We start from the raw sequence: 27,092 nt of genomic DNA, 5'->3' as shown, positions 1-27,092 counted from the left end.
TATTTTAATTAATTCTGATTAGCGTATTACTAAATCTCAGTTATTTCTAAATTAATAGCTCAGAAAGTTACAAATTCATAGCCAAGAAAAATAAAATCGGTTAAAAAACGATTAATAAATTTTGTTCAAACCGTTTTACGTAAAATATTTTTATCGTAAGGTACTGTTTTTATTAAACTCAAATGTAAATAACTTTCATCCCGTCGGCATTCGTCTGTAAAAATAGATGTTATATTTACGAATACGTCGGAATTAATTAAAATGTTAGCCTCGGGCAAACCCATGTTATTAGAGTATTATGTCACCTTACGTACTGAAATTTGGTTTCACTATGAAATAATGTTACACTTGATGAAATTGCAAAGCGTAAATTACAAATGGAATAAATTAGGAGCTCCACGATTTTACACATGTTTTAAAAATGTTGAAGTTAAAAATAAAGTTATATGTATTTGATGCCATTTTTGTTTTTATAAGAAATAATTATTAGCCTGAAACATCCATACAAATTGAAAATATCTGCCGAATAAAAATAAATGTTGCTAATTGGAATTTAACCAGCAGCCTTCTAATTGCTGGTCAGCTAAGCCACAAATCTTCTTCGGCTTCTTTCAAACCCGCCAAATAATTCAATATGTAGGTACTAATATTTCATTCAACAATTATTGCTTATTAGATTTAAGGCGAATAATTATTTCTTATAATAATTTGTTATCCTTAAACATAATTACATATATACATTTAAAATAATAATATTTTTGTTTTTGTATAAAACCTCTAAAATCATAATTTTTAAGAATTCTTTTGCTTCCCAATCAATTCTTAAAAAAATATTTCGTATTCCAAAACAAATGGACCTCTTAGATTGCCAAGATCTCATGTGACACAGCAAATCTAATATAATTCTCTAGAGCTAGAAGAAGCAATTTTGAAGCTCACTGACTTTCTACAGTGCTATCTAAGGAAGAACCCTGTCATTCTAAGGGGTCGTTCAAGTGAAAAACAAAAACCAAAAATAGCACAAGTAGAACATGATTTGAGATTTTCACGACCAAAGTACAGTTTCCATCATCTGCCCTGATTATGGAATGATGATTATGAAACGCAGTCCAAAACGTTAAATATGAAGGAAGCGTGTATTTTTCGCCCGTAATAATTGACTCCTTGAAAAAATTTATCTGTGTGTAATTATTATATTTTGTATATTTTTCTTCTTTGTAATGTATTTGTGCAACCCTCAAATATTTGGTCATGAAACGGAAAGCTGAAGGCCGAATGAATTAAGAACATTAAATTTTAGTAGCTTAAGAAATTGCTTCATATGTGCTCAATGTATTTTTGTAAGCCTGATATAAGGCAAAACTTAATTAATTGTTGCAAACATTATTTGAATACGGACTAGAAAAAATATTGCACATGAAGTAGGTGGTTAGAGCATTATAGGGTAATATTTTATTTTTTAATTTAAAATTAAACAATAACTTTGTAAGCACCACTTATATTTGTACACTTGGTTATATACCTGGTTTCATTAAATATGGAGCTTCTTCAGGGTAGTATAATACTGTACTTAAATTTAAAATGTACAAGTAACATAACAGTATGTACAAATAACATGCGTTATTTATATATTAAGCTTTCACATAGGGTTGCAAAAAATTGGGCTCAGCTCCAGTGGTGGAGGTGGTAGAGGTAGAGGGGGATTATGAAGTGAGTGCTTTTTGTCAATAGGGAACAACCTAAGTATCGAACCTTTATTAAGGTTGTCTTAGTTGTTGATGACTTGGCTATTATTATTGTTTCCTTTCTGTAACTCTAGTGCCTCCAAATTTTCCAGTCTAATCCCTCTCTGTTTCTATGATGTAAAATACGTAACAAAAACACAAATGTCAGTTTATTTCATAAAAACGGAATAGGTATGTTACATGTAGATTTTATGTTTAAGTACATCGTTATACTGCCCTGAAGAAGCTACGATTATAGCGAACTCGGTCGACATTTGAGTATAAAGATGAAGATGGTGCTAACTAAGTTATTGTTTTATTTTAAATTATAATGACACATCACAATGTATCTGCGTCATTCGAACAAATATTATTTTATTTTGCGCTACGGAGATATTATAAAATATAATATATTATAATACTCTAATTTTTTTTGAAAATATATAATCATTTCAGCTGCCTTAGCCAGTAAGCTGGTGGTAGTAAGAAGTTATTTGTTTTTGATTTATTTTGCCGTCACTTCTCCCACATATGGAGTTTGTCCAGTCCATGTTACCTTAGCATCCTGCCATCTGTAAAACAGAAATTTTTAAATTGATTAGTATATATTTTTAACTCCTCCTAATAAATTACCTACTTACAAATTAATTCCTTGACTGAGTCAGAAATATAAGGGTGATAATCGAAAGATAAATTCAATAATTATTAAATATATGTGAACTTAATACGGTTCATTCACTTGATGATTCACATGATAAATCGCCAACTAATCGTACATACAGGATGTGAAGGGACGTACTTGACTAACTTTAACCAGTGATTCCTAACATTATTTGTTTTTCTCCGGTGACATTTTTAAAGTTTTGTTTTGTTTTTCAATCAAATCACTCACAGTCAACATGTGGACGATTTTATTTTTTTTGAACTTTTTGTGTAAAAAAAAATTGAAAAATATAATATAACTAGCAGTTAAAAACCCGCTCCGCGGGTTTTTTTCTGCTAGGCCCTGCGGGCGGCACTTATTTACAATTCGCCCATTTTAAGTGATATTAACAACAGTTACATAATAGATAGATATCAGGTCATTCACAGAGAGAGGGTCAGTATATATAGTTAAAACACGGAACAGGAAGGAGTTAATTAATAATAACATGCTAAATTTACGCATAATAACACTGAAGAAATGAGTTGTTTGAATAAATGAAATTTTACGTATTTGTGATCAATTATTTCAAATGAAACACTATTATTACCTAATATAATTATCTCATAGGAGACTTGCAGTGCTTAAATATGTGTTACAACCGTCAATGTCTATAAGTTGAATCAATATCGTTTGGTTTGTCACAATTAAAGATAGTTATAACAAAGTTGACTTAAATAATAGATTATTACATATTGATTAATTGTACCCGTGTTTATGAATAAAATTAGGGTAATTGTGCGATGATATTAGCAGGCGGTTTAATTAAAAGGTGTTAATTTTACTCCAACTGGTGGTAATTCTTTACCTACAACTGTTACTGTATCTAATAAAGTTTAAAGTTTGATTATATATACACCTTCATCAGGAGAGTAAAAATCTATATATATATATAAAGGTAGACTGTTACAATATAGCACCCCTGAGGTGATATCTCACAAAAGCGGCGCTATGCAAATTGTCCAATTAATAAATAAATATAATGTTTACATTTTATTATGTACGTATGCATTGATATACAACGGAAATAGATAAAATAATGTTATCCGATTAAATTTTATTTTATTAAAAAACAAATAACTTTTTAAAAATCATATATACAACCAATACATGTTTCATGAACGAAGTATACACCGAAGTCAAAAATTAAATATAGATTACAATTGGAAAAAAGAAGTGGAAGGAGGGGGGGAGGGGTAAGAGTAGGCTGGGTTTATAAGAATTAGGAATTACAATATGAAAGACCAGTTAAGTGGGAAAATATTTAAAAGATAGTTTATAAAAAAAATTCTTGTTAATTATATCTGCTTTTATAAACATGTTCTCTTATTTCTAAAATTTCTAAATTATTTATTTGCGATGCTTTATATCCTGTGTGAAGTATTTTAAGACCTGAAAAAAAATAGCATTTAACCATAAAACAATATATTTATAAGACAAATAACATTTAATAACGGTTATTCTAATAAATTGATAGTTGAAATACTAAATAAAAAATTAAACATATTCTCTTCAAACGGTATTTTTACCCTATCTCTTAAGATATAAATAAACAATCAGGATTAAAGCATCGCAAATAAATAATTTTTAAATTTTAGAAATAAGAAAACATGTCAATATGTCAGATATAATTAATAAGCAAAAAAAATTATAAATAATAATGAAAAATGCCATTGCAAAGTTTGAATAAACTTACAGAAGAAATCGCTTAGTGGTCAAGTATTTTTGCATATTTAAATATTTGCGCCAGTTATTTGGTTAGTTCTTACACCGCCAGAGGTCCGCTCTGTCAGCCAGCTATTTCCGCGGCCATATTGAATGAACGCGTGCTTTTTTCGTCAAACGTCAAACGTAATCACGTAATTGTGGATAATTTTCACTGTAATGTAATTAATCAAATGGATTTAAGAACTTTCTAAAACATATTTTCTTTGATATTATCCAAAAATTGTATGAGCAGAAACGATATTTTTGAAGAAATATCGTATTACATGTGGCGATTCTTTTTCAGTATGAAATCGTGTCTTAATTTTTAATGTCTTATTTTTTTTGTATCCAGTCGCCTGCAAACCGAAATGAACCTTACGGTTGCTTAAAATTGAGGGGCAGATTGGTATTTTTTGCCTGCAGACCCACTATGCAGAATTTATCAGAATCACACAATTTTAATTTGACCAATCAGAGGGCCTACATCGTCCAGACGCAAGCGTATTAATACTATCAGATAGTACATCAAAAACGTCACCGGACAATTAAATTTCAAATTCATTCATTTCAGTTAAAATAATTGAAGTACGTCCCTTAACACCTTTTAATGTCAAAAAATACTGGTTAAAATAATTCAAGTACGTCCCTTAATACCTTTTAATGTCAGCAATCACTGGTTAAAATAAGTCAAGTACGTCCCTTAACACCTTTAAATATCAGAAATCACTAGTTAAAGTAAGTCAGTTACGTTCTTTAACACCTTTCCATATCAGAAATCACTGGTTACAGTAAGTCAGGTACGTCCCTTAACACCTTTTTTATTGTGAAAATTAATATAGTAATTTATTAAGTTTTTCCTAAACCTTCCTTGAAGGCTCAATGTTTTTTTTTTTTAAATTCATTGTTATCAACTTGTACAAAAAAATTGGTTTTCTTCAAAAAATTACGGCAGGTACACTTATTCCACACCGCATTATTAGGTTATCTTTTTTATAACATTTTTGGTATGTATAAATACATGTTTTGCCGTGTAAGGACAGTCTGGGGCTTTAAGGCTAGCTTTAGACTTGTAAATTTACGAAAAAACTTACAAGTGTAAAGCTAGCCTAAGAATAATTAAATAGTAAAACTACTAAACCGTTTTAAAAAAGAGTAGAGTCTTGACTTGAGAACACATAGAGGGACAGATATAATCCTTGAAACGGTTCAGAAAAGTAGTGAGTGCCCTAGCATCTACTCGTAAATTTTCAAAGAGAATCCTTCATTTCATTCATCCAAAAACTATTATTATTTTGCATGTCCTAAATTTATTCTGAATTCTCGTCATGTTGAACGTTGTTGCTGTATACTATTACGTATGAAAGCTGTTTCACCGTCCAAAAGTATTTTAGGGTAAATTATAGGGAGTTTACATCTCCCGAAAATAATGACAAAATTACTTTTACCCACATTCTTGTGAGGCTGGTATCACTGTAAACCTGCACGCGATACCTCACGCGGCAAATAATTCATTCCCTCTCCAGTGGTCTAGCTGTCGGTTTAGCCCTAAATCTCCTCTAACGTACGCGATCTGTTTTGTTCATAAAATTATTGTAACGTGAGTTTTGTTAAATAATAATAATAATAATAAATTCTTTATTCCAGGATGTGGGGAGGTTAGTGCAATCCCACACATCCCATAGATGAGATAAGTACAAATAATATTTACATAGAGTAACATAAATAAAATAAATAAAAAGAGATTAAAAAATTAAAAATGAAATTAAGTTAAAGCAGAGAAGCACGGGAATCCAACGGATCTAAGATTGTGGGAGCAAGTATCTTTCTCCAATGGTCTTCAATGCTAGATCCTGAAGTCAGACGCGATTCTATGATAATAGTGTTTCTGGAATGGTTTATCCTTTCCCTCAGTCCTGCAATCCTGGTTCTTAACAGAGCTGTAAATCCTGGAACTCGCCCTTCTGTTAACATCGAGGAGGCACTGCAGTGCCTAGGGAGTCCGAACATCAATCGGTAAGCGTTATTATATTGAACCCGAAGCCTTTCCATTGTTCTTTTCTTGAAATTAGCCCAGAGCTCGCATGTGTACAGGGTGGTGCAAAAGGCTAAGAAGAGCGTCCTTTTCACTCGTGGACTACAGAGCCGGAATCTTCTACTGAGCATGTTACATTTTATACTCAGTACACGCCTCTGCCTGTCAATATCTTCATCATCCGTTAACTTGTTGTTGATGATATGTCCTAGATATTTTGTGGTTTCTACTGTTTTCAGAATCTCACCATTCAAAAAGACTGGGGGAATGTTTTTTGGGCCTTCCCCGTGTTTTATGACCAACAGTGCTGTTTTTTTCGCATTATAGATCATGTTGGTTTCGTGAGCAAATTCCTCACAGATTTTCAGGAGAATTCTTAATCCCCGTATTGACGGTGCCATCAGAACCATATCATCTGCGTAGCTCATATTGTTAACACATAGACCTCCGATGTGGCAGCCCACTCCAGCATTGTTTAAACTGTGGGTTAATTCGTCCATGTATAAGTTGAACAGTACTGGGGACATACATCCACCCTGTCTGACCCCGCTTTTCAAGAAATAGGGTTCTGAGAATCCATCTTTCCACTTTACAAGGTTTTCCTGTTGACGATGCCATGATTCGAGAATTTTTACCACTTTCCATGGTATCCCTCTTTCCTTTAGTTTTTTTCATAGTAGGGGGTGGGAAACTCTGTCGAATGCCTTACTAAGATCCAAAAAGCATGCGTAAGTTGTTGTTTTTCTTTTCCTGTAGTATTCCAGCGTCCGTTTTACGCAGAATATGGCTGAGTCCGTGGAGCAATCTGTTTTGAAACCCATCTGATTGTCTTTCGTTTTCAATTGGGGTCCGACTTGGTCTAAGAGAACTCGTTCAAATATTCTGGCGGTCGCTGTGGCGATGGATATCGGTCTGTAATTTTCCTGTAAAGTTATGTCTGTCAGTTTAGATTTTACTATCGGTATTATGATTGTCTTTGTCATGTCTTTGAGTAGATAACCACTCTTTATGATATCGGTAAACAATGTTGCCAGTAGTTTCAGAATCGCTACCCCTGCATGTTTGACGTGTTCGATACTTAAGCCGTCATGTCCTGCTGATGTTCCGGATTTCATGTTTTTAATGGCGGTTTTCACCATGTTTGCAGTGACTATGGGGTCAATATCATCATAGGCGTTCAAATGCGTTTCGTTTGAGGAGATGGTCGGCGTAGTAGACGCGAAATGTTTTTTGAAAATATTGGCAATTACTTCAGGATTTGTTTCTCCGTTTATGTTGCACGAAACTTTCGAACGCATGTTCAACATTTTATTAGACTTGTTCCAAAATGATTTGAAGTCCCGATTATCTAAGTCCGCTGCTATTTTATCCATCTGGAGTTGTGTCGAATTCTTTTGGCATTGTTTTAGAGCTGTTTTGAAGGCGGCACGCTTTGTCCTTCTATCCTCGGCGATGGGACCATTGTGCGGTCTCCCATTATCAATCCAGGTGAGCATCGCTTGTCTTGATTTTTCGTATTTGTCTGCGACAAATTCATTCCATCCACAAACTTGCTTATATTTTGGTGTAGTAGTATTTCTAAATATACTAGCGGCACTGTCTCGTAATGCTTGTACTATACATCCGTAGAGGTGTTTTATTTTGGCACGTTCAGGGTTGCCACCGTCCTCAAGAGATGTATTTTTTGGGTTGATTTTAGCTAGATAAGTTTGCGAACATGAGTTGTAAATTCCGATATCACGTATATTTTTCAGATTCCATAATGCTGGATCCCTTAATATAGATGAAAATACTTCCGATGTTACTATTCCATTCGTATTTAAAGTTATTTCGAGGGGTCGGTGGTCAGTCCAATCAACATCGTAATGTATTTTCATATCGATAATTAAATAAAATAAAAACTAAATTGAAGATATCTGAATTCTCATTTTTGCACATCGAGAGTAGTCACGCAACCTTGGATTCTGCGGATTGGAGAACCACAGAATCATTCAGCCAACAACTTATTTAAATTGGCGATAATCACAATCCTCCAAAGCATTTTTAAACTGTTAAAAATATTTCGATATTTTAAACAGTTGTATCAAACTATTTGAAAATGCCTTCTGAAGGCGAAACAGCTATCACGCATAGTAATAATCACATAGCCTTTAATTTGTTAAATTGACAAATTGACAAGTTCAAATTAAACACATTACAAATTTATGATCATTTTTTTTAATAAATATTGTTCAAGAGTTATAATTCTTTCCTGTCAAAAACCACACAAATACGAATAGATAAACTGTCTAAATAAAATATTGATAAGTGTGAAGGACGTAAAAAAACCTTCTTTAATAAATAATATTACTCTTATATTATTATTTCATCTCAAGATCCTTCATCACGCATTAAGAATTAGATAGAGGTTCGACACATTCTGTATCATAAAAGGAAAATAGTAGTTCATAGATCTTCTGAATAACTTACTTAGTGTGGATAAGTTTCTCCAGTGGCGTAGCGTTGATATCGTCCTTGACCCCTGAGCCTCCTTCATCTACGCCACGTGTATCCACAGATAAGGCCACGTGGCAGCCACCACATGTGTAGTAGGTCAAGTCAAACCTGAAAGAAATCAGTACTTATTCAAGAGTTCTTGGTATACTTCGTCGAAATAAAGAGCTTAAGATCAAAAGGAAGTTTTTTGAAGGAAAAACTATCAGATTGATGTATTTTTGTTGTTTGTTTTTGGGGTGTTATGCCGTGTTGCGCTAACTCCTTCTTTAGCCGACGTTTCGGACAGCGTTGCAGTGTCCATCATCAGGGCAGATCCTCCCTGATGGGATCTGCCCTGATGATGGACACTGCAACGCTGTCCGAAACGTCGGCTAAAGAAGGAGTTAGCGCAACACGGCATAACACCCCAAAAACAAACAACAAAAATGCTTTTGGCCGTGAGAATCTAAAAACTTACCAGATTGATGTATTGTTTGAAAAATTCGTAAAATTAGTTATTCTACGTAATAAATAATTTTTTATTTTCAGTAAATCTGAAAACTTTTGATTCGGATTGACTATAATAACTTCATCTCAATCAATACTATACTCAACAAGACCATCCACACAGCATCTTCAAAGATAACATGGGTCTTACACAGTACACAGGTCCAATTTTTATAATTTTGTTCTTTCTCCCTCTGTCACTCTTATATATAAGCCATAACTCTGTCTTAGCATTTAGTTATTATTATATCCTGAAGAAGCTTGGTCGAAGTGAAACCGGTCGATATATGAAATAATAAATTCGTGGTTAAATACAAAGTGTTTGTGTTTTATTTTATAAAATAATAATTCTAATATACCTTCTTTCAGCGTGATAGTTCCTGAGAAGTTCTCTATTCGTGTTAAACATAATGCCGAAGTGACCAGCGCAGAGCGAGACCTATAATCAAGGAAGTATTTAATCATGTATTATCATACAATACAGATATGTTTTCATGTTCTGTTATAATATGTTAAGTAAGTACTGATGTCCGGAAAAAAAAACACATCGATTTAAAATGTTGGAGTCATTTAGGCCGAAGACACATGGTAATAAACTCGCTCAAACGCATGCCACTAGCGGTTTTCGGTGTGCTAGTGGCATGTGTATCATCCTACAGCCTATAGTTCATATGTAATTCAGTCAAGAGGTGGGGGGTCGATGATTAAAATTACTCGGTGAGGCGATGAAAATACTCGTCATTTTGAATTATCTCATCTACCAGAGAAAATAATAAAGTCTCATCTCAGCTAGCTAACCGCTGAAACTAAAAATGTGAGTAGCCAGCTTGCCTGTATCTAGCGTGTGTAGGTATACTAACCTTCAAGCACGCGAGTAATTAGCATGCCAACTACTAGCCAAAAGCATGCTTGTCGCATGTATATCCGCGGCTTAAATGATTAACACGAATTTAAAAACAATCTGCTACTTATATAGAAAATTTACTACTAAATCTATGGAAAAATAAACACATGAACGTTTTGAAATTTTCTCTACTGACTCAAAATATGGCATTGAAAGCTTTTTTCGACATTCAGAAAAGTCTATCTTCAGCAGTCGAACGATGTATTTAGGTCTAATCGCTCTACATAAGCTGCCTAAATTTAGGTTGACGATTTTTTCGCGAATAGCTGAATTATCCCAATGAAAACCAACGAATATGGTAAACAATGCAATATTGGAAGATTCAATCAATTTAAACCACAGTAAGCAATTTATGTTTCCTTATTAATATTCGGAGGTATTTAAATTAGCCATATCTCACTGTGTTTCTATTATTTACGCACATTCACCGTAAACGATTCTCTTTTTTATCAATTGTTTTTTTTTTTACCTAGATCATCTCCAATGTTTGAGTAATCTACGGGGCGAAGTAATGAAATTTTGTAGTAGGTAATATTCACCCAAATAGGAAGAGCTGGAGTCTTCAGTCTGGAGCCAGGTGGCTGGCGATCATTCTGCAAATCATTTTGGTCCACGTCGCTGCCTCTCCAGACCACAAGTCCGATGGAACTGCGAGACAGAACGCCGTATTGTGGAAGTGCCTAAAATATAACAGAGTGTCAAAAGGTTACTAGTTTTAGTAATTCAAAAGTAACCGACATCAAACAAAACGCAATGGAAAGAACAACACTAGAAACGCTTTTTAACATTAACTCCACACAGGCGACCATAAGAAAAAAAGTTTCCCTCAGGGTCAATCTTTGAGGATGCTGTTTGAGGTGTCTTTCAAGGTAAGGAAAACATATGTGAGGGATAAGTAGGAATATGGGGGTGATTGTGACAATCACATATGAATCCATTCCTTCCACTGCGGTGCAAGGCGATGTGTTGAGAAAGGCCGGTTAGAGACGTCAAAGGGTCTCCCTCTCGGGCACCCCTACTAAGTCACCAAACTTAGCAACCATTTTTATTTTTTGGTTTGATTGAGAATTGAACTTTCTTCCCCTGGTACCGGTTCTTAACTGATGTGAAGTTTTAAAACTTAAAAATAAATAAATTTGTTTGATTGAGGGTTGAACTTCCTCCCCATGGACTTGATCAATTGAGTAAACCTCGCTATCACTTAAGCCAAGTCCTAATTGGATGTAACCAATGGTAGTATATTAACTGCTGTAAATTTTTATAATGTCATCTAATTTCAGAGAAATGCGTGTGTGTGCGCGTGCATAGAATAGACTAGAATTAATTGAATAGATAAAATGATTTTTGTCATCGACAACGAGTCTGTCTGCCAATTTGCAGCCCGATCAGATGTTGGGAAGTGGATTAATTTATTTGCACTTCCAAGATTGCATTTCATTCATTCATTCAGTAAAAAGTTTTGGAATAGAACCCCACTTGCTAGTGCTAGAGTGTTGCTATTTTGAGAAGACGTCTGTTGTTGGGAACAACAACTCTAGATACTGTCAAAGAGAAGACAGGTCGCTGAATTAGCGCTGCATGCGGTTACTTACATAATGATCCTCGTCTCCTACGTAGATGACTCCGTTGTGAAGGTAGGGAGTTGCTCTTCCAGTCAAGAGCAGCATCACAACATTCAATGAACCTTCCATCTGCGATGTCACCAGATAAGAGCTCTTGTCGTCTAGATCATTCTTGATGCTGGCAATCAATTGGAAAAAGGGTGAAAATGCAATCGAAAATTCAACTTGAGTGGTTTCTGTTTAAGCCTGTATATTTACTATTTTTGATCTCCCATGTTTTATATCCAGCTTTTTATTTGAGATTTAACTATTATAATATTGTCGTAAGTTTTGGATGAGAGTGGGATGTTTTTTATAAAGTTTAGTACCCATAGTACAGGAAGCTATTTTGCACAAATTTTTTTGTAGTTACTTGTTGGATTTGTTTTCGGCTCTAAGATTTGTGTGTTGTTGGGAAGTACTCATAGAGGGCAGTGCATAGAGCTTGCGTGGAAGTCCGTAAGATGGCAGCTAGTGACCAGTAGTCGCCAGGGCCAGTGAGAATGCCAACAGACAAACTTACTGTTCTCAGATCTCAATTAGCCAGCTTCTAGTTAGGTCGACTATCGAGTCATCATTGTAATACGCGAAGTATTAATAAATCCTTGATTTATCACAAAGACCCATTTATTTATAATCTCCTTCCACGACGAGTTGGAGAACTGTTTGTGGGAACAATTTGTTATTTCTTGAGTTTGTATTTATGAATATAAAGGAGTGTTGTTTTAAAATAGAGTTGCTTAATTGACATGATGTTAAGATTGTTATGATGCGAGTGATTTTAGGATGTTAATTAACATCTATTTAATACTAAACAACATTTCGTTAATGTGGTTTTCTTATAAACCAGAATAAATAAGGTAAGTTTAGTTTTATACTTACTTCTGTAAGCCCCTGGAGAGTGTGACTGCATACAAAAGTAGTAAAGCCCCGCATCCTGGGTCCTCTTCAAACTTGAAATATTTGTAGAAACATATCAAATTTATGAGACGTTCAACGACTGACAGAATATTCATTTCAATACTCTTGGGTTAACGCCTGGCAACAAGAGAGAGGAAGAGATAGCAACAGGATAAAACATTGCCACACCGGTACAAACTTGTGCGCTGCTGAGGCACTGTACACTTTTGCAATTTTTGCACTTGCATGAATTTAAATACATATTAATCTAGGTCTACGCCATGGAGGCTGTAATGCACTCTTAATTTTCTCATATTAGTAATACCCTTGGATGATCGGGAGATTTCAATAATACTTCAAGTTCGTTCTGAGATTAAGGGTATGCTTAATGTATATCTAATTGGACTTACGTGTGTTCTAAATAATACTCTAAGTTATTCTGAAGCGGGAGAATCGGTCACGGAACATGCTCACCTGTAGATTTGCTAACATCGTCTATATTCAAATCTACTGTTGAAATTGTACAACGTCTAATTATAAAAATAATATTGAAAACCCAAGAGATTATCCAACACACCTAAATTTTTAAGAATTTAAAGTATTAAAATTTAATGATCTTGTCCAAAAAAACATAATAACTCAAATAATAAAAGAAAAAAAATCACAGCTTTTTAACTGAAAGTCGTACTCTTCAAAAACATTTATTTCCAACACAAAAATGTAACACCACTTTTGCTCAGCATCAAAAATACTCCAACAGCCTAACCAAAAATATCAGAACAATAGAAAATGATAAACACCTTCTAAAAGCAAGTAAAGAGAAATTCAATGTAAAAATACCAAAATGATGAAACTATCTTTTTTATTAATTATAAATTTTAATATTCATAATTACAAACACTAAATATTCTTCATCTTGATGCTCACCATTATTCTAGACACAAGCGCCAGCTTCTATAGAAGAGGAACATTCAAAAATCAAAAGTAGTGAAAACTAATTGTATGAATTATTTAAGTCAACATTGTTGATTATAATTTTTAAATTTATTTAATAAAATAATTATTAAAAAAAAATCGTGAACATACGGATCTTAAACCCAAACGTTGACAGACTCAACAGTTGTTTCTATCACGTGGTACTACTAATGACACCTATGAAGACACCTTAAAACTACATAAACTATATATCCTAACCTTAGAATACACACTCTAACGACATCTGTTGAGTGGCTTTGAAACTACATCTATATTGACAACCACTACAGAGGCCATCATCAGATAGGTGGTAGTACTTTGCAAACACAAGAAAAGTTTATATAAAAGCCCAATTGTTACATATAGCTGTAGAATGTGATGATACTGAGGGAATGGATTACAATTCATAAATGTTATCGTAATGAAATTTTAAAATAGAACACATGCAAAAGAATAATAAACGCTAAACTTAAGAATTATTAATGAGCTATATAAAATAGCCTTCTTGTTACTAAAATTCCTTAGTTGAATACATATACCATTTGTGAGAAAGTATTGCCAACTTCGTGTAATCTTGGTACAAAAGCGAATATCTAAATGACTCGGTACTGACATTGTAGTTGCAATTAAAAATAATTAAAATGTTATTAAAAAGATCGAGTATTTCTAGTTGGCATATGGAAGGTAATTATTCTAAATTCTGAATTAAGTAAATAATTATTATTTTAATTATTTCATTAAGTGGTTTTAATTTGTGGTTTAAGGAAATAGAAGTGGTGCCATATTGCGCACGTCGATCCTCTTAGGATTGATAATTCAGAATAATAATAAGTTAAATTAATGTGGTTTTCGGCGATTAGTTTTGGTGTAGCCGACATACTATTAACTATTACTAGGCATAGCCTCTATTAATATTAGCAGAATTTATGCTTTTTTGTTTCGTAAACATCTCAAAGATCAACCTTGACTATATGAGAAATATTTTAGTGTGTAGGCCAAATAAAAGTTAAATATTTATTTAGGATTAACGGCAAAAGTTCCATTTACATACATGATAGTTATTGACGGTCATAATACAATACGGAAAAAAAAGGGAGAAAAATGCTAGATTATGTAAGTAAACAAGAAAAAAGAGCATACACAAAGAGAGCATAAAGCTAGTGAAAGAAATGAAGATGAAACAAAAAAAATATGTACAAATTATTTTTATATTAGTGTCCAGTTTGTTTAGGTTTGGTATCTATTTTTTGGTTCCATGATTACTCAAAATAATGACAATTCAACACACCTTTAAAAAGTTACATTAAGTCAAGCGATGAAAAAACTAACCATATACCTAACCTATGTAAGTTTTTGTGTCATCATTTCTCATCACTTTTTAAATCGTGATTTCGATGAGTTATACGGTCACCATGTTTTTTCATCCATTTTCAACAACAAAATAAATATATTTAAAGGTGTTCATTGCTGAAATGACGTGCTATCGTACTGTGAAAGTATGTTGCCTGTTATAAACTGATGATGCGGTGCTGATTGTATGGAATATCTACAGCATCTCGTGTCTAGGATGAATGAAGTATGCATGTATGAAGAATGAGTTAATGATGAATGTAAGTAAGTATAATGTCATAGTGTTTGAAAGAAAGAGTACGAAAAGAGTGTGAAATAAAGTTGTGAATGGTGAATACTTTGAGCAGGTGGGAGAGTTTAGTGTATTTTGGAAGTATGTTTACGAGAGATGGGAAAGCTGATGGTTAGTTAATTAACGTACCTACTGTTGTCCTTTTTAATGAATATGAACAGTACGTTTTAAGCTTCCTGTATTTTATTTGTTACAGTAATATGATTTGATGTTATTATGATAGGGATTATTTCTGTTTTTGATCAACGTCCAATATTTTGATAATATATCAATTTTTCAAATAACTCTTCAAACAGTAAAAGCGCTTCATAACAAAAAAGTTAATACGCCACAAAATTAATGATTAACAATTACACTGAAACCTAAATGTTTTTCAAATAAACTAAAGCCAACAGAATCCCAGCTTTTCAGATAATATAAATAATGGTTCAATGGATGCACTTGACAACAAAGCTAATAACTTTTCGAGTACCAAATCGTATCACGAGACTTCCCGAGTTGTTCTTTGTTTTTTCTTCGGAGACAAAAAATTGCATGGATTCCTCAGTGCAAAGTATAATTATGCTTGGAATTCAATTCAGTTGCGTTGATATTCTCATTTATTCCATACAAGCTGACGTCACCCGGCGTTGCTTGGGTTATGAATGGTTTTGAGATTGTGAATTCTAGTGTCCCTGAAAACTGGGTTTATTTTCAAGGTGGAAATAATATAGGACGCACTTGACATACTTCAACCAATGATTCCTGACATTATTTTGAGTAAAAAATTTTGGTTCCTAATTACTTTTTTGATGTTTAATATACAAGTAAATTAAAAATTAAAATAGACAATTTGTTTCACTAATATAACATTATTTTTTTTAAATTTATTTATTAAAAATAATAAGTTAGAATGTATAATTCCCAGTGAGCTTACAAAACTCATTTCGGGAAAGACAACATAAGATTAAAGACAAGACAACATAGATAAATAAATAAATAAGCGCAGAAGTTATTTTGGAGTTCCAAAGAAATAATGTATCAGTCTTATTATTATTAATAAAACTGCTGAGGAAATAGCTTTTAAGAGCTTTTTCCAAAGTTTTTTTGTTCGTTGCCGGAAGTTTTAGATCACTAGGTAATGCGTTATATTGTTTATGTGCAATGTATTGTAAGGAGTTAATTCCAAATTTAATCTTTAACTCACTTTTCCGTTGATTTTTAAACTTCACTTTGCTATTTACTGTACATAGGTATCTGTAATGTTTTTGGAATTTATTTTATTGTACGTATATACGTTGAAATTTTTTTGATCCCATTTTATTTTTTTGTATTTGCTATAGTGAAACACCCCATTCGTGTAGTGGGAAGCTTCATTATTATTAGTATTACTATTATTTTGTTAATTTGAATACCCAAATGTAATTAAAACTTGTTTCATGTAAAAACCCCGAGGACATAAATAAATAACACATTGGACGAGCGAAATCATTAAATATAAACGTATTATTAAAATTATTACACGGTAAACCGAATAAATTGGTAACATCCGACCAATAAAACCTAAATAAATATTATATTAGCAAATGGTATATCACGCTTGCTTGAATTGATTAATTTAAAAATGGTGGTATGATTTTACAAAATTTAATGTAGCTGAAGTCAGGGACCCCCGAGGAAGACATGGCACGATCAAGTGAATCAGATACTCGAGTCGGGCCATGTCAAGAGTCAGAATAATAGAAGAGTATTTATGAGACGAAGTATGAATGTGAATGAGACAAGGAGTGCGTGCCAAGACCGAGTTGTTTGGCGGTCCGTCCGTATCTGCCTACCCATTGCGAGGAAACGACGTGATGGTTAGTTAGTTTTTCATTAAAACGAAGCGGTGATATTTTACAAGATCAATTTGCCAGCATTAAAAATATTTATATGACAAAAAAATTAACGTAACGAAATTGGTTATAGTATTAAATAAAATGAATATCTTAATTTAATATTATATTTTATATTACTTACCACATACAGATATCTCTTGATAAATATTTGCAAATCGTCCAAATCATGAAATTCGAACAGGTGCAGCTTTAAAAAATACAGACGTTAATATTCAAAAAAAATATTTATTGCACAAAAATACAGAGTACAAAGGGTATGGCTTATAGGTTACATCCTATTTCTTCCAGCTAACCCAACAAATACACATTATATTACATAACCCAACAATTACATGTTAACAAATAATGTATGTAAATAAAAAACAGAGATATTTAATTTATGTAAGGTGTGGTGATATTTGTTTAAAAGAAATGTTTTTAGTGATGATTTAAACTTGAGTATGTCGGTTATTTGTTTGATGCTACGTAGAAGGTTGTTATATACTTTAATGACCATGTAGTGTGGTCTTTTTTGAAATATAGTTTTGTTTGCTTTTGGGATTAATAAGTTTTCTGTGAACCTTGTAGCGTGTTTATATGTTGAGTTTTTTCCGTGGGAACTTTTCTGGAGATGAAACTAACAGGCATAACTCCATTATATATTACATAATTTATTATCCGTTATTTGAATGAATACACGAAATAAAAAAGGCACTAAGTGTCAAAAATTATTATATTCTGAATATGCAGAATTGTTTTATGTGCCATCACCAAATAACCTAAATAAATTCCCAGGTGTCTCAAAATTATTGCAACATCAACGAAATATTGCTCAGTGCACAAAAGCTAGCATGTTTTCTTTTAAAATCGGCATCAAATACCATTGAATACAACGGTTATTTATGTATATGGCTGACAACGAATGTTCTGCGTTTTATTATATTGATAAAATATATCGTAAAAGTGGTGATTTATTGTAAATTAATAAAATAAGAAGATAAAAACAAGAGTTTACATGAAAAATTGTCGGTTAATTAACTATAGACTAAATCCACCACATTACAACTTCGGTTTTTTTGGCACTAAGTGCCTATTTTTATTTATTGTATTCATGTATACATTACATTTATCAATCTCAATAGTAAATTACTATAGTTAGTTAACTTTGCCATCTCGGAACAAGCTAGGCCTAGTGGGGTTGTTTACGTTCAAAATATATTTTATCTAAGTAAACATGTATTTTTCTGTTAATTACATAACAAATATTTTTAGAAAGATTTCATATTTGTAATATTATCTTTTTGTATTTACTATTATTACAAAACACACATCTAAAAAGATGTGTTATCATAAGCAAAAAAATAATTTTATTTCTCCAAAGATTGAAATAGTATGTGAATGAAAATAAAGTTCACCTTCTCAGTGACGGAGTCCTGGTAGTAGGTGTGTGAGTGCTGTACGTGAGACAAGTCCTGTGGTAAGGCTACCAGCGCCTTCTTCTGCTCCCCGGCGCACTTCCAAATCACCTCTGCGATGGCTAGGTTCAAGGCTTCTTGCTGGCGTTGTTCATCAGGCTTCAGCAGTCTTGAATAGGTAAGAATATAGAGGTCATAGCTAATTAAAATATCATAGACTGCTTTCAAAATAGAGAAGAAGGTGAAGATGAACTCGAGGAAGGAGGAAAAAAAGACATTAACATTACGATTGTAACGGTTTAAAACATCGCACCCCAATTCTCGTTACAGATATTAATCACACAGTTAAATACAAGCGTAAGAAAATAGTAGAAATTATTTTTTTAAATAACAATTAAGGACGGATTGTTTCACAGAATTTAAACAATTTACCAAACTTCATCATTCATTTTCAAGTTCTGTGAAAGTCCAATTCAAGTTCTGTTATTCTATAATAATGGGCCAGTTGCTTCACAAAATTGAAATAATAACGGAACTTGAAAAGTAACTATGAAATTTGATGAATTTTTCAAATTCTGTAAAAAAACCCGTCCTGAATGTTCAATGAAATCGTTAAAGTTTAAAATTAATACAAACTCCAGAAGCATATAAAAGGGATTCACACTGAGAAAAATGAATATTGCTAATTTATTAAGAATTTATTCAAATTATCAGATTGCAGGCCCTTAACGAATGAATCGATAGGTTTCCTGACTTTAAGTAAAAGAGTAATGTATAATCATAATTTCGGAACACGTGTTAATAATCCTAATATTTGAGCATTTCGTCATTATTTATTATCAAGGCAAATGCAGATGAATGAATACATGTTCCGATGCGTAAGGAATTTATGTTTATCAGGAAACCGCCTGCAATCCCTTTTTAACCGCATTACTAATAATACGAAGAGTTTCTTAATAAATTATCAATTCTCATTTTCTTTCCATGCAAGTACACATAAAACATTTTAGTAGACATTTGTAAAATTAATATTGATTGAAAAGATATGCCTTATATAATATAGCGTTCTAGTACCCACCTTTTGAGCAATCAAATAGATTCGTTGTAACATCTGTATCAATTACAGACTTCATGTAATCTAGGTACAAGCGAGAGTTAGAAATGCTTAATTCAGGTATTATAAGATTTAAACAGGATTTTGTAACGAGTGGCTCTCTTAGGTATATGAAATCAATAAGTTGAATTTAAATCAGGGCAGTCTTTACCACCAGAAACAATGTTTGGATGAACATTAAAACGGAAATAATTCTTCGATCTGAAGATCACGAGATGAAGAAGAAGAGAAGAATAAAATAATGTCATTTTTTAAAAGACGTGGATGATAAGAAGAAAGCAAAAACCATAAAGAGGAAGATTTACCGCTCAGTGGCTGAATGTGGAAAGGGAACGTGAATTCAAAGGCGTCGTGAGTTCAATTGAGATAATGCACCAGAAGACCAAGACATATCCCACCGATCAATTGTTTCAGGAAACTGACATTATGGAACTAAGGTGGATCTACTGTGTCCAATGTCTTAAATTTATATACACTCATCCGTATAATTTCTGTAAAAATCGTTCTATCCAAAGACACAACATATGCGTGTACACAGTGCCTCACTGCAAAACTAGGCTAGCACAAAGACACATTAACTATATTGGCCCAAAATTGTTTAATTCCTTGCCGAGTTCCATCAAGATGTGCCAAAACCTAAACTCGTATAAAAGACATTTTAAAGCTGGGTAAAAAAATATCTGGAAGTAAGAGAATTTTTTCTATAATTTATACTACGAATGTGATACTTAAAATATGCCATTACCATATACATTTAACCCTCCGTCAGGCGCACCTATGGGCGAACCGAAATCGGGCGCACCCGGCCTGAGAGGCCACCCATATATTTTTAGGCCCCACCTTCTACTATATTAATTCTAATACAAAATACTTGTCGGGTAGTCTTTACTATGATCTATAGAATGGAATTAAACCAAATATAACACAGAATAATCAGTTTATTGAACATTACCAACCATAAACTAAAATAAAGAAACCAAACAATTTTTCGAAAACACTGTTCAAAATAATTGGTCAAACCGAGCTCCATAAAAGTAATAAAAGTTTTAAAGTAATAAAAATTTAAAGGTAAGGTAGGTGGTAGTCTCTATTGACTACAGTCGTAGCCAGATACGGACGATGAAGTTCCCAAATCAGCAGCCGAAAAACAAGTTTGGCACAGCGCGTTTACGTGGAGTAAACAAATCGGTTGATGACAACCTAAACATTCGTAATTCGTGAATCTTCCTAAATCCTAATTCAAATACGCATATTCCACACTTTCGCCTTTTGGGAGGTGTTGTAGGGGATGTGGGTTTTTTTTTCTCGTGAGGAAAAACCTTTTCAAGCGAATTTTCAACTGAATCGGCATTCCACTTGTATTCAGACTTCGCCGAACTAGTTGTCCGATATCGCTCTCATCGCTTAAATCTTCAACCAAAGCTGGATCTTCAGAAGCATCATCATCGAGAAGAAACTTCACCATATCATCAACATCATTGCGTTGAGAGAGATCATATTTTCTAGCCATTTCGGCAGAAACATATGTATATAAAATGCCAGAAAAGAGATAAACTGAAATTATAATTCAATTGGGCGCACCCTGCCTGAAAGGCCAGGGTCCAATACAGCACTTATTTCTCAAGATACTGATAATTCTCATACAGAACAAGCATAATTGAGTATAATGAACAACTGCACATAAAAATATCCTTAAAAAACCCACCTTCAAAATTGTGACATAATCGGGCGCATGCGGCCTGTGAAGCCAGGGAAGGTGTAAGTGAGATGCGTAAAGACCGACGACTGACTGAAGACGGGCCCGTGTGAGGTTCCTAAAGTTAGGCAAGTAAAATGAGGGAAGGGGCAGGGGGCCGCCTTTGAGAATTGGAGAGGGAAAAAATGTCTTTCGCTGGCCTCTGAGGCCGGCTGCGCCCGACGGAGGGTTGGAAAAAAAAGTTAACTTATTTCAAACTGTTTTTTTTTAAAACGAAAAAACCCCAGTAAAATCATATTTAAATAACTATATGTACTATATATATAATTTTTTCTTTATTCATATTTATTTTTTAATTTAAACCATAGATAATGTAACCACTACTGTTTTGAATACATACCTTATAATGCCCACGCACAGGCTTCGCCTTTGTAGGATTTTTTTGTAACTACCTTACGTTTGTATAATTATATATATTTCCTGTATGTATCAAAAAAATTTCCAGTAAAAAAAAAATCCTCGGCTAGTTAAGTCTTCTATCCTTACACAACCAATATTTCCGCTCATTGTGATGGTAGTAAGAGATTAAAAATAATCAATTAAATAATATAAGAAAACTAAAGAACAGGTGAGACAGTTTCTTACAGATCAACTGTGAGGTACTTCCCCGTAGCGTCTCTCGGTTTATCAGTCCCGAAAAGCAGGTGTTTCAGCACGTGGGCCCCCAGTGCGGTCAGCAGTCCCCTGGTGCCGTTCCGGGGCGCGCTCAGCCCGTAGGCCTGCGGTTGTCCGGAGGGGCACAGCGCTAGCGGGGTGCGCACCCATTCACCGCGAGGGGGGCAGTTTGCCGACCCGAAAGTGACATTACGAAGATCCTGGAACAAAATATCATTTTAAGGCGAGGTGTAGTAATGCAAAATCGTGTATTTTTGGTTTGAAAATTTGGTCGCCTAGAAATGTTTCATATGCTTTAATTAAATACTACGAGTAGAATACATCTTGGCCTTTAAAATAATCGATTTTTTTTTAGATAAGTCTTTTTATAAGCCCAGAAAAAAAATAATGTATAAGGCCTATGAAAACTTTTTTAAAGTTCAAAATTTCCTACTTACGAACCCATTTTCGGTTATGATTTTATTGAGTAATGTGGCAAATTAAATTATTTATAAAATGATAGGAAAAAAATTAAATATTTATGCCTGAATATCCACAAAATAAAATAAAAGGCACTTTTTGGCCATGTTTTTTTCTTGCATACATCAAAACAGGCGGATGGTGTTAAACGGGAATTTAAACCTTATCGCCATCTACGTAAGGGGTGTTATTGATAGCGGCTCGATTTAAAATATTACACGACGCGACGTAGTGCATCACCTTAAGTTGAAATAGGCAGCGAAGAGAATTAGACAGCGAGGTAAATAAACCATTTTTAGCATGAAACCTAGCGCATAAAACTAACATGGCTCGGCATCAGTGGTCGAGGGGTAAATTATTTATTTTTTATTATTACGTCCTTTTTCGGGGGTTTTACATATGAATATTAAGAAATTTACATTATTTATTGAACATAACTGAATTGCTTAATTAACAATATTTTATATTTGTTTAAAGATAAATTGAAGATGTCCACTGACTTGGTGTAATTGTTTCCCTCTATTAGTATTCTGGACGAAGAGGAATACATATGGTAATTAGTCCCAGAATTTCTGCACTTAAATAAATGCTGACTTGACTTTTAGTATACAGGGTGTATCGGCACGTACCCGACAAACTTTAACCAGCTTTTCCTTAGCATATTTGGAGTAAAAAATCTTATGTGCACTTTGCTGTCCGGTAACGTTTTTTTTAATAAAAAAATTACTATTCATATTTTCACCACATGTCACCACTGTTTTATCCTTTGTCAAAGTTTGAAAACCCATCTGGCAAATATTTTATTCGAATTCCGTTGAATAATGCACGTGTGTACCTATATTGGCGCACTTTTACAATCACAACGAAATGGCACGGCACCATTCGTCTCATTTTTAACTATTATTATTTAGTGTATGCGAAAGAGCGAGGACGCTTTTTGACATACTTGCTTATAACAGCTGTTGAATACGAAACGCAATGCAAATGACAGTGATGTAGTGTGGAAATTTTATTTTTTTTTGTTTTTAATTGAAAAAAATGCTACCGGACAGCAAAGTGCCCATAACATTTTTTACTCCAAATGTGCTAAGGAATAGCTGGTTAAAGTTTGTCGGGTTAGTGCCGATACACCCTGTATAGTATACTTGCGGCACGTTCCAGAGTGGAAGATATTCTAAGTATCGCCCTGGCCACCATTCAGATTTGAAACGTTACTTGAAATGGCTTTAACCGTGCTTGGTAACAAGATCTAAATATCCAGGTACTCGCCCACCTTTCTCTACCACATCCTCTTCCCCTAACTACAAACTTCAGCCTCAGACCATACCCTAATTGGGGATGCCATAGTCTTAGTGGCTCCAGACGGTTTGGAGCAAACTATAGGCCAGACTAACTATTTTACACTTATGTTAACATTAACAGATTGCATCCACCGGTTCGTTGAACACCAATACAAAACTATACATACAATGTATTTGACTAATGAACCTGATTCTGCATTTGAACGTTTATATTTATGTTATATACAGGCAGAAAATATATGGGACCATACTTACCTGGGAGGTCACTTGAGACACCAATTAATCAATACTCTTATTAGAGAAATTTAGATACGGCTCGCACGCAGAGGACATAATTGGGAGCACATGTAATTGGAAATGCTATAATTAATTCTGGTATTTATTTTAATAATATATGTGTATGTTCTAAGAGCGTGTTTAGGAGAGTAAAGCAAATTGTGTAATGGGTTGTACAACATTACAAGGATTTGATTAGGATTTATCTCCTAAATGTGATTTGTCCCTCGGTATGAAACAGATTGAGGAGTAAGGCTTTGAATAATGTAAATTCGAAAATGTAAATTTGAATAATGTGAAATGACAAAACTGTGATTCGGATAAATTTTAGGCAGTAGATTGGATGCTGTAGAATTGAGATCCCCGGGGCGTAGGTGTGTAAAACCATGTACGATCGTTTGAGAAATACTAAGATCCGCAAAGAATGCAAGGCTTATGTAAGCGTAACGAGAAATATTAATAATGCGACGCTTAGATGGTTTGGACATGCAGAGCAAATGAACAAAGGAAGGATTATAAGGAGAATATATGACGTAAATTTGAATGGTCGGGACGCCCGAGAAAGCCATGTAACTATCAAGTGAATCAGATACTTGAGTCGGGCCATGTCAAGAGTCAGAATAATAGAAGAGCATGAATGAATATTTGAGGCAAGGAATGTGTGCCAAGACCAAGTGGTTTGGCGGTCCGTCCTCTCTGCCTACCCCTGCGATTAAACGGTGTGATGGTAAGTCAGTTAAGAATGCTACTCTGAGGTAGGTGTACGTATTTAATTTACGTGAATGAGAGCCTAAAGAGGTAAATTTTTAGTTTGGATCTGAGCACTGCCATTGTTTCGACCTATGTACCAAACACATAACTTTGCTATGTGAAGTTAGCCCATAGTTGCCATTTCGTCATTTGTTTCTGATATCAATGGTTCCACGTCTTGACTTCCGATGAAAAGGTCTTACATAAGTTAGTAATCTTTTTATATAGATACCGCACAACTGCTCTCAACCGTCTAGATCCAGTTATGAATGTGGTGGAGAGGGGAAGGAGATGGGAAGAGAAAGGTGGGGGAGTACCTGGCTATTTAGATCTGGTCACTAAACATGGCTAAAGCCATTTCAAGCAACGTCCAATTCTGAATGGTGGTCTTGCACCAGGGCGATCTTGAGAGTATCTTCCACTCTGGAACGTGCCGCAAATATACTATGTATTATTTTAAATTAAAAAAATGCGAATTAAAACAAATTAATTAAATAAAATTTGAACCCGCGAATTTCAGCTTTCTAGTCGACAGCTTTACCCCTTGACCATAGAGGCCTTCAAAAAGCCATCTCCAAGGAGTATAATGACTTGAGTTCTATCATGACATGTCGGTATTGTGATGATTTTCCGCGTGAGAACGAAATGGTATTAAAATCTATTTTCCGTCGTTCTAAGTACATATGGTAAATCAAATAAATCTACGCAGCACTTTAAATATGAAAGAATAATGAAAATTAATCAATAATATTCAATTCGGGAGGCGTGTTCCGGTGCCACCGCCCCGGGAACTGTTTATTAGATCACACCACTTCCATAGTCACCCTAATTAGTGCACCACGTTGGTCGACCCAGCATGGTGCCCGGATTCACGGTATGAGATGTGTCCAAGAGCTTGGTGGCGGAAGCATTTGCACTTGCCTTGGTAATAATAAGTCCGCGGCCGATAAGGCACGACTTATTTATTTTGCGCGAAGGCAATGCGGAATTTACTCGAAACATAAGATTTGAATTTGATCAATCAGAAGGTCGAAATCGTCCAGACGTTGGCGTAGTAATAATAATCAGATTTACTAAAAGTTTATTAAAAAACCTGTTCATTCGTTGGTTATTTCCGCAATCCCAACAACCCAAATGAATCCAATTAAAAACATGAGGATATTTAATTCTCTGTATACTTAGTATCACATAAGTTAGTTACATTATTTATCATTAGAGAATTTATTATTTTAAATGAAATCATTTTTTTTATATATTTTGCTACACTGAAAAATACTTACGATGGCTTCCTCTTCAGTAATGGGAGTTCCTCCAGAAACTGTAAGTCTGCCTGTAGTCCCCCGAGTTGTCCGGGCATAGAGCACTTTTTCTGAAATAACAAACATACAATATAATTATTAATTAATTTAACAATAAACTGTACACATATAACGGCGGGTGACGTAACCTTACTCAACCTCATGCAGCTTTTGTAAAAGCGCGAGCGAGTAAGAATGTCGCACATTACGCACGTCACTGAGCGCATATAATTGTGGAAACAACTGTGGTATGGTCTCAGCGCGCAAAACGATTATTTTAGATATTTTTTTGTTGTTGTAGATTATGTTGTATTGGTTTTGTAGGAATACAAAAAATCCCAAAACTTAAGGTCTCTACTTAAATTCACATGCAGCTTTTTGTAAAAGCGCGAGCGAGTGAGAATGTCGCACATTACGCACGTCACTGAGCGCATATAATTGTGGAAACAACTGTGGTATGGTCTCAGCGCGCAAAACGATTATTTTAGATATTTTTTTGTTGTTGTAGATTATGTTGTATTGGTTTTGTTCAAAACGAATGGTTTTGTAGGAATACAAAAAATGCCAAAACTTAAGGTCTCTACTTAAATTCATCCTGTTGTATAATATTGAAACAGTATTGTAATTATCCACAACCTAATGTCCTGTTCAAATTGTCATTTCCTTTGTTCCTGTCTTTTCCTAAAAGTCTAACCTGAAAATAACGGAAGAAAGAAAACCCACGCCAATGATATTCAATAGTTATTAACACACATACGTCAAATGTTTTTAATCGTAATCTTGTCGTCGTATAGTGCATCTCATTATTCTCATGAAAAAGCCATTAAATAGTGAAAATTGAATCTCCAAATTCAATACCGTCGTGAGGTAAGTTTGAACCGAGTCGTGTTGTGGAAAAATAACATAAATTGTAATTATATAATTTGTGCACTTATAAACTGTGAGTTATCCATGCGAAAAACAAACAGGACCCAAAATAAAACAATAGCATCATAAGGTAAGATTTCCTTTACATTTCTCATCGTCGCAGTATTTTAACAATTCATCAAATTTCAACGTTCATTTCTGGGATCTGTGAAAGT

At 33.9% G+C, this 27,092-nt stretch overlaps 1 protein-coding gene across 1 annotated transcript; it reads right to left on the bottom strand.

Moving 5' to 3' along the window:
* Nucleotides 1–2,229: 2,229 nt before the first annotated feature.
* Nucleotides 2,230–26,216, bottom strand: LOC149411017 (inactive ubiquitin carboxyl-terminal hydrolase MINDY-4B). The gene is made up of 11 exons (XM_089647617.1): nt 26,165–26,216; nt 25,993–26,081; nt 21,897–22,126; nt 18,442–18,610; nt 17,169–17,234; nt 12,536–12,606; nt 11,645–11,792; nt 10,592–10,732; nt 9,508–9,587; nt 8,636–8,770; nt 2,230–2,296 (listed from the first exon to the last, which is right to left on the bottom strand). Exons 1-11 carry the CDS (start codon nt 26,214–26,216, stop codon nt 2,230–2,232), a joined length of 1,248 nt encoding a protein of 415 aa, XP_089503743.1.
* Between the last annotated feature and the right edge of the window lie 876 nt (nt 26,217–27,092).

The sequence above is a fragment of the Hesperophylax consimilis genome, chromosome 26 (assembly GCF_061612785.1).
Source record: "Hesperophylax consimilis isolate HC1 chromosome 26, BYU_Hcon_1.0, whole genome shotgun sequence".
NCBI classification, from domain to species: domain Eukaryota; kingdom Metazoa; phylum Arthropoda; class Insecta; order Trichoptera; family Limnephilidae; genus Hesperophylax; species Hesperophylax consimilis.
The sequence above is the reverse complement of the archived record's forward strand: the minus strand, read 5'-3'. Positions and strand labels throughout refer to the sequence as shown.

Coding starts and splice junctions, on each gene's coding strand:
- LOC149411017 (XM_089647617.1), bottom strand. CDS start 26,216: ATGTGCGACATTCTTACTCGCTCGCGCTTTTACAAAAGCTGCATGAGG. Junction 10,733..11,644: donor TAGGAGACGAGGATCATTAT/GTAAGTAACCGC, acceptor GTTATATTTTAG/GCACTTCCACAATACGGCGT. Junction 2,297..8,635: donor GAGAAACTTATCCACACTAA/GTAAGTTATTCA, acceptor TCTGTTTTACAG/ATGGCAGGATGCTAAGGTAA.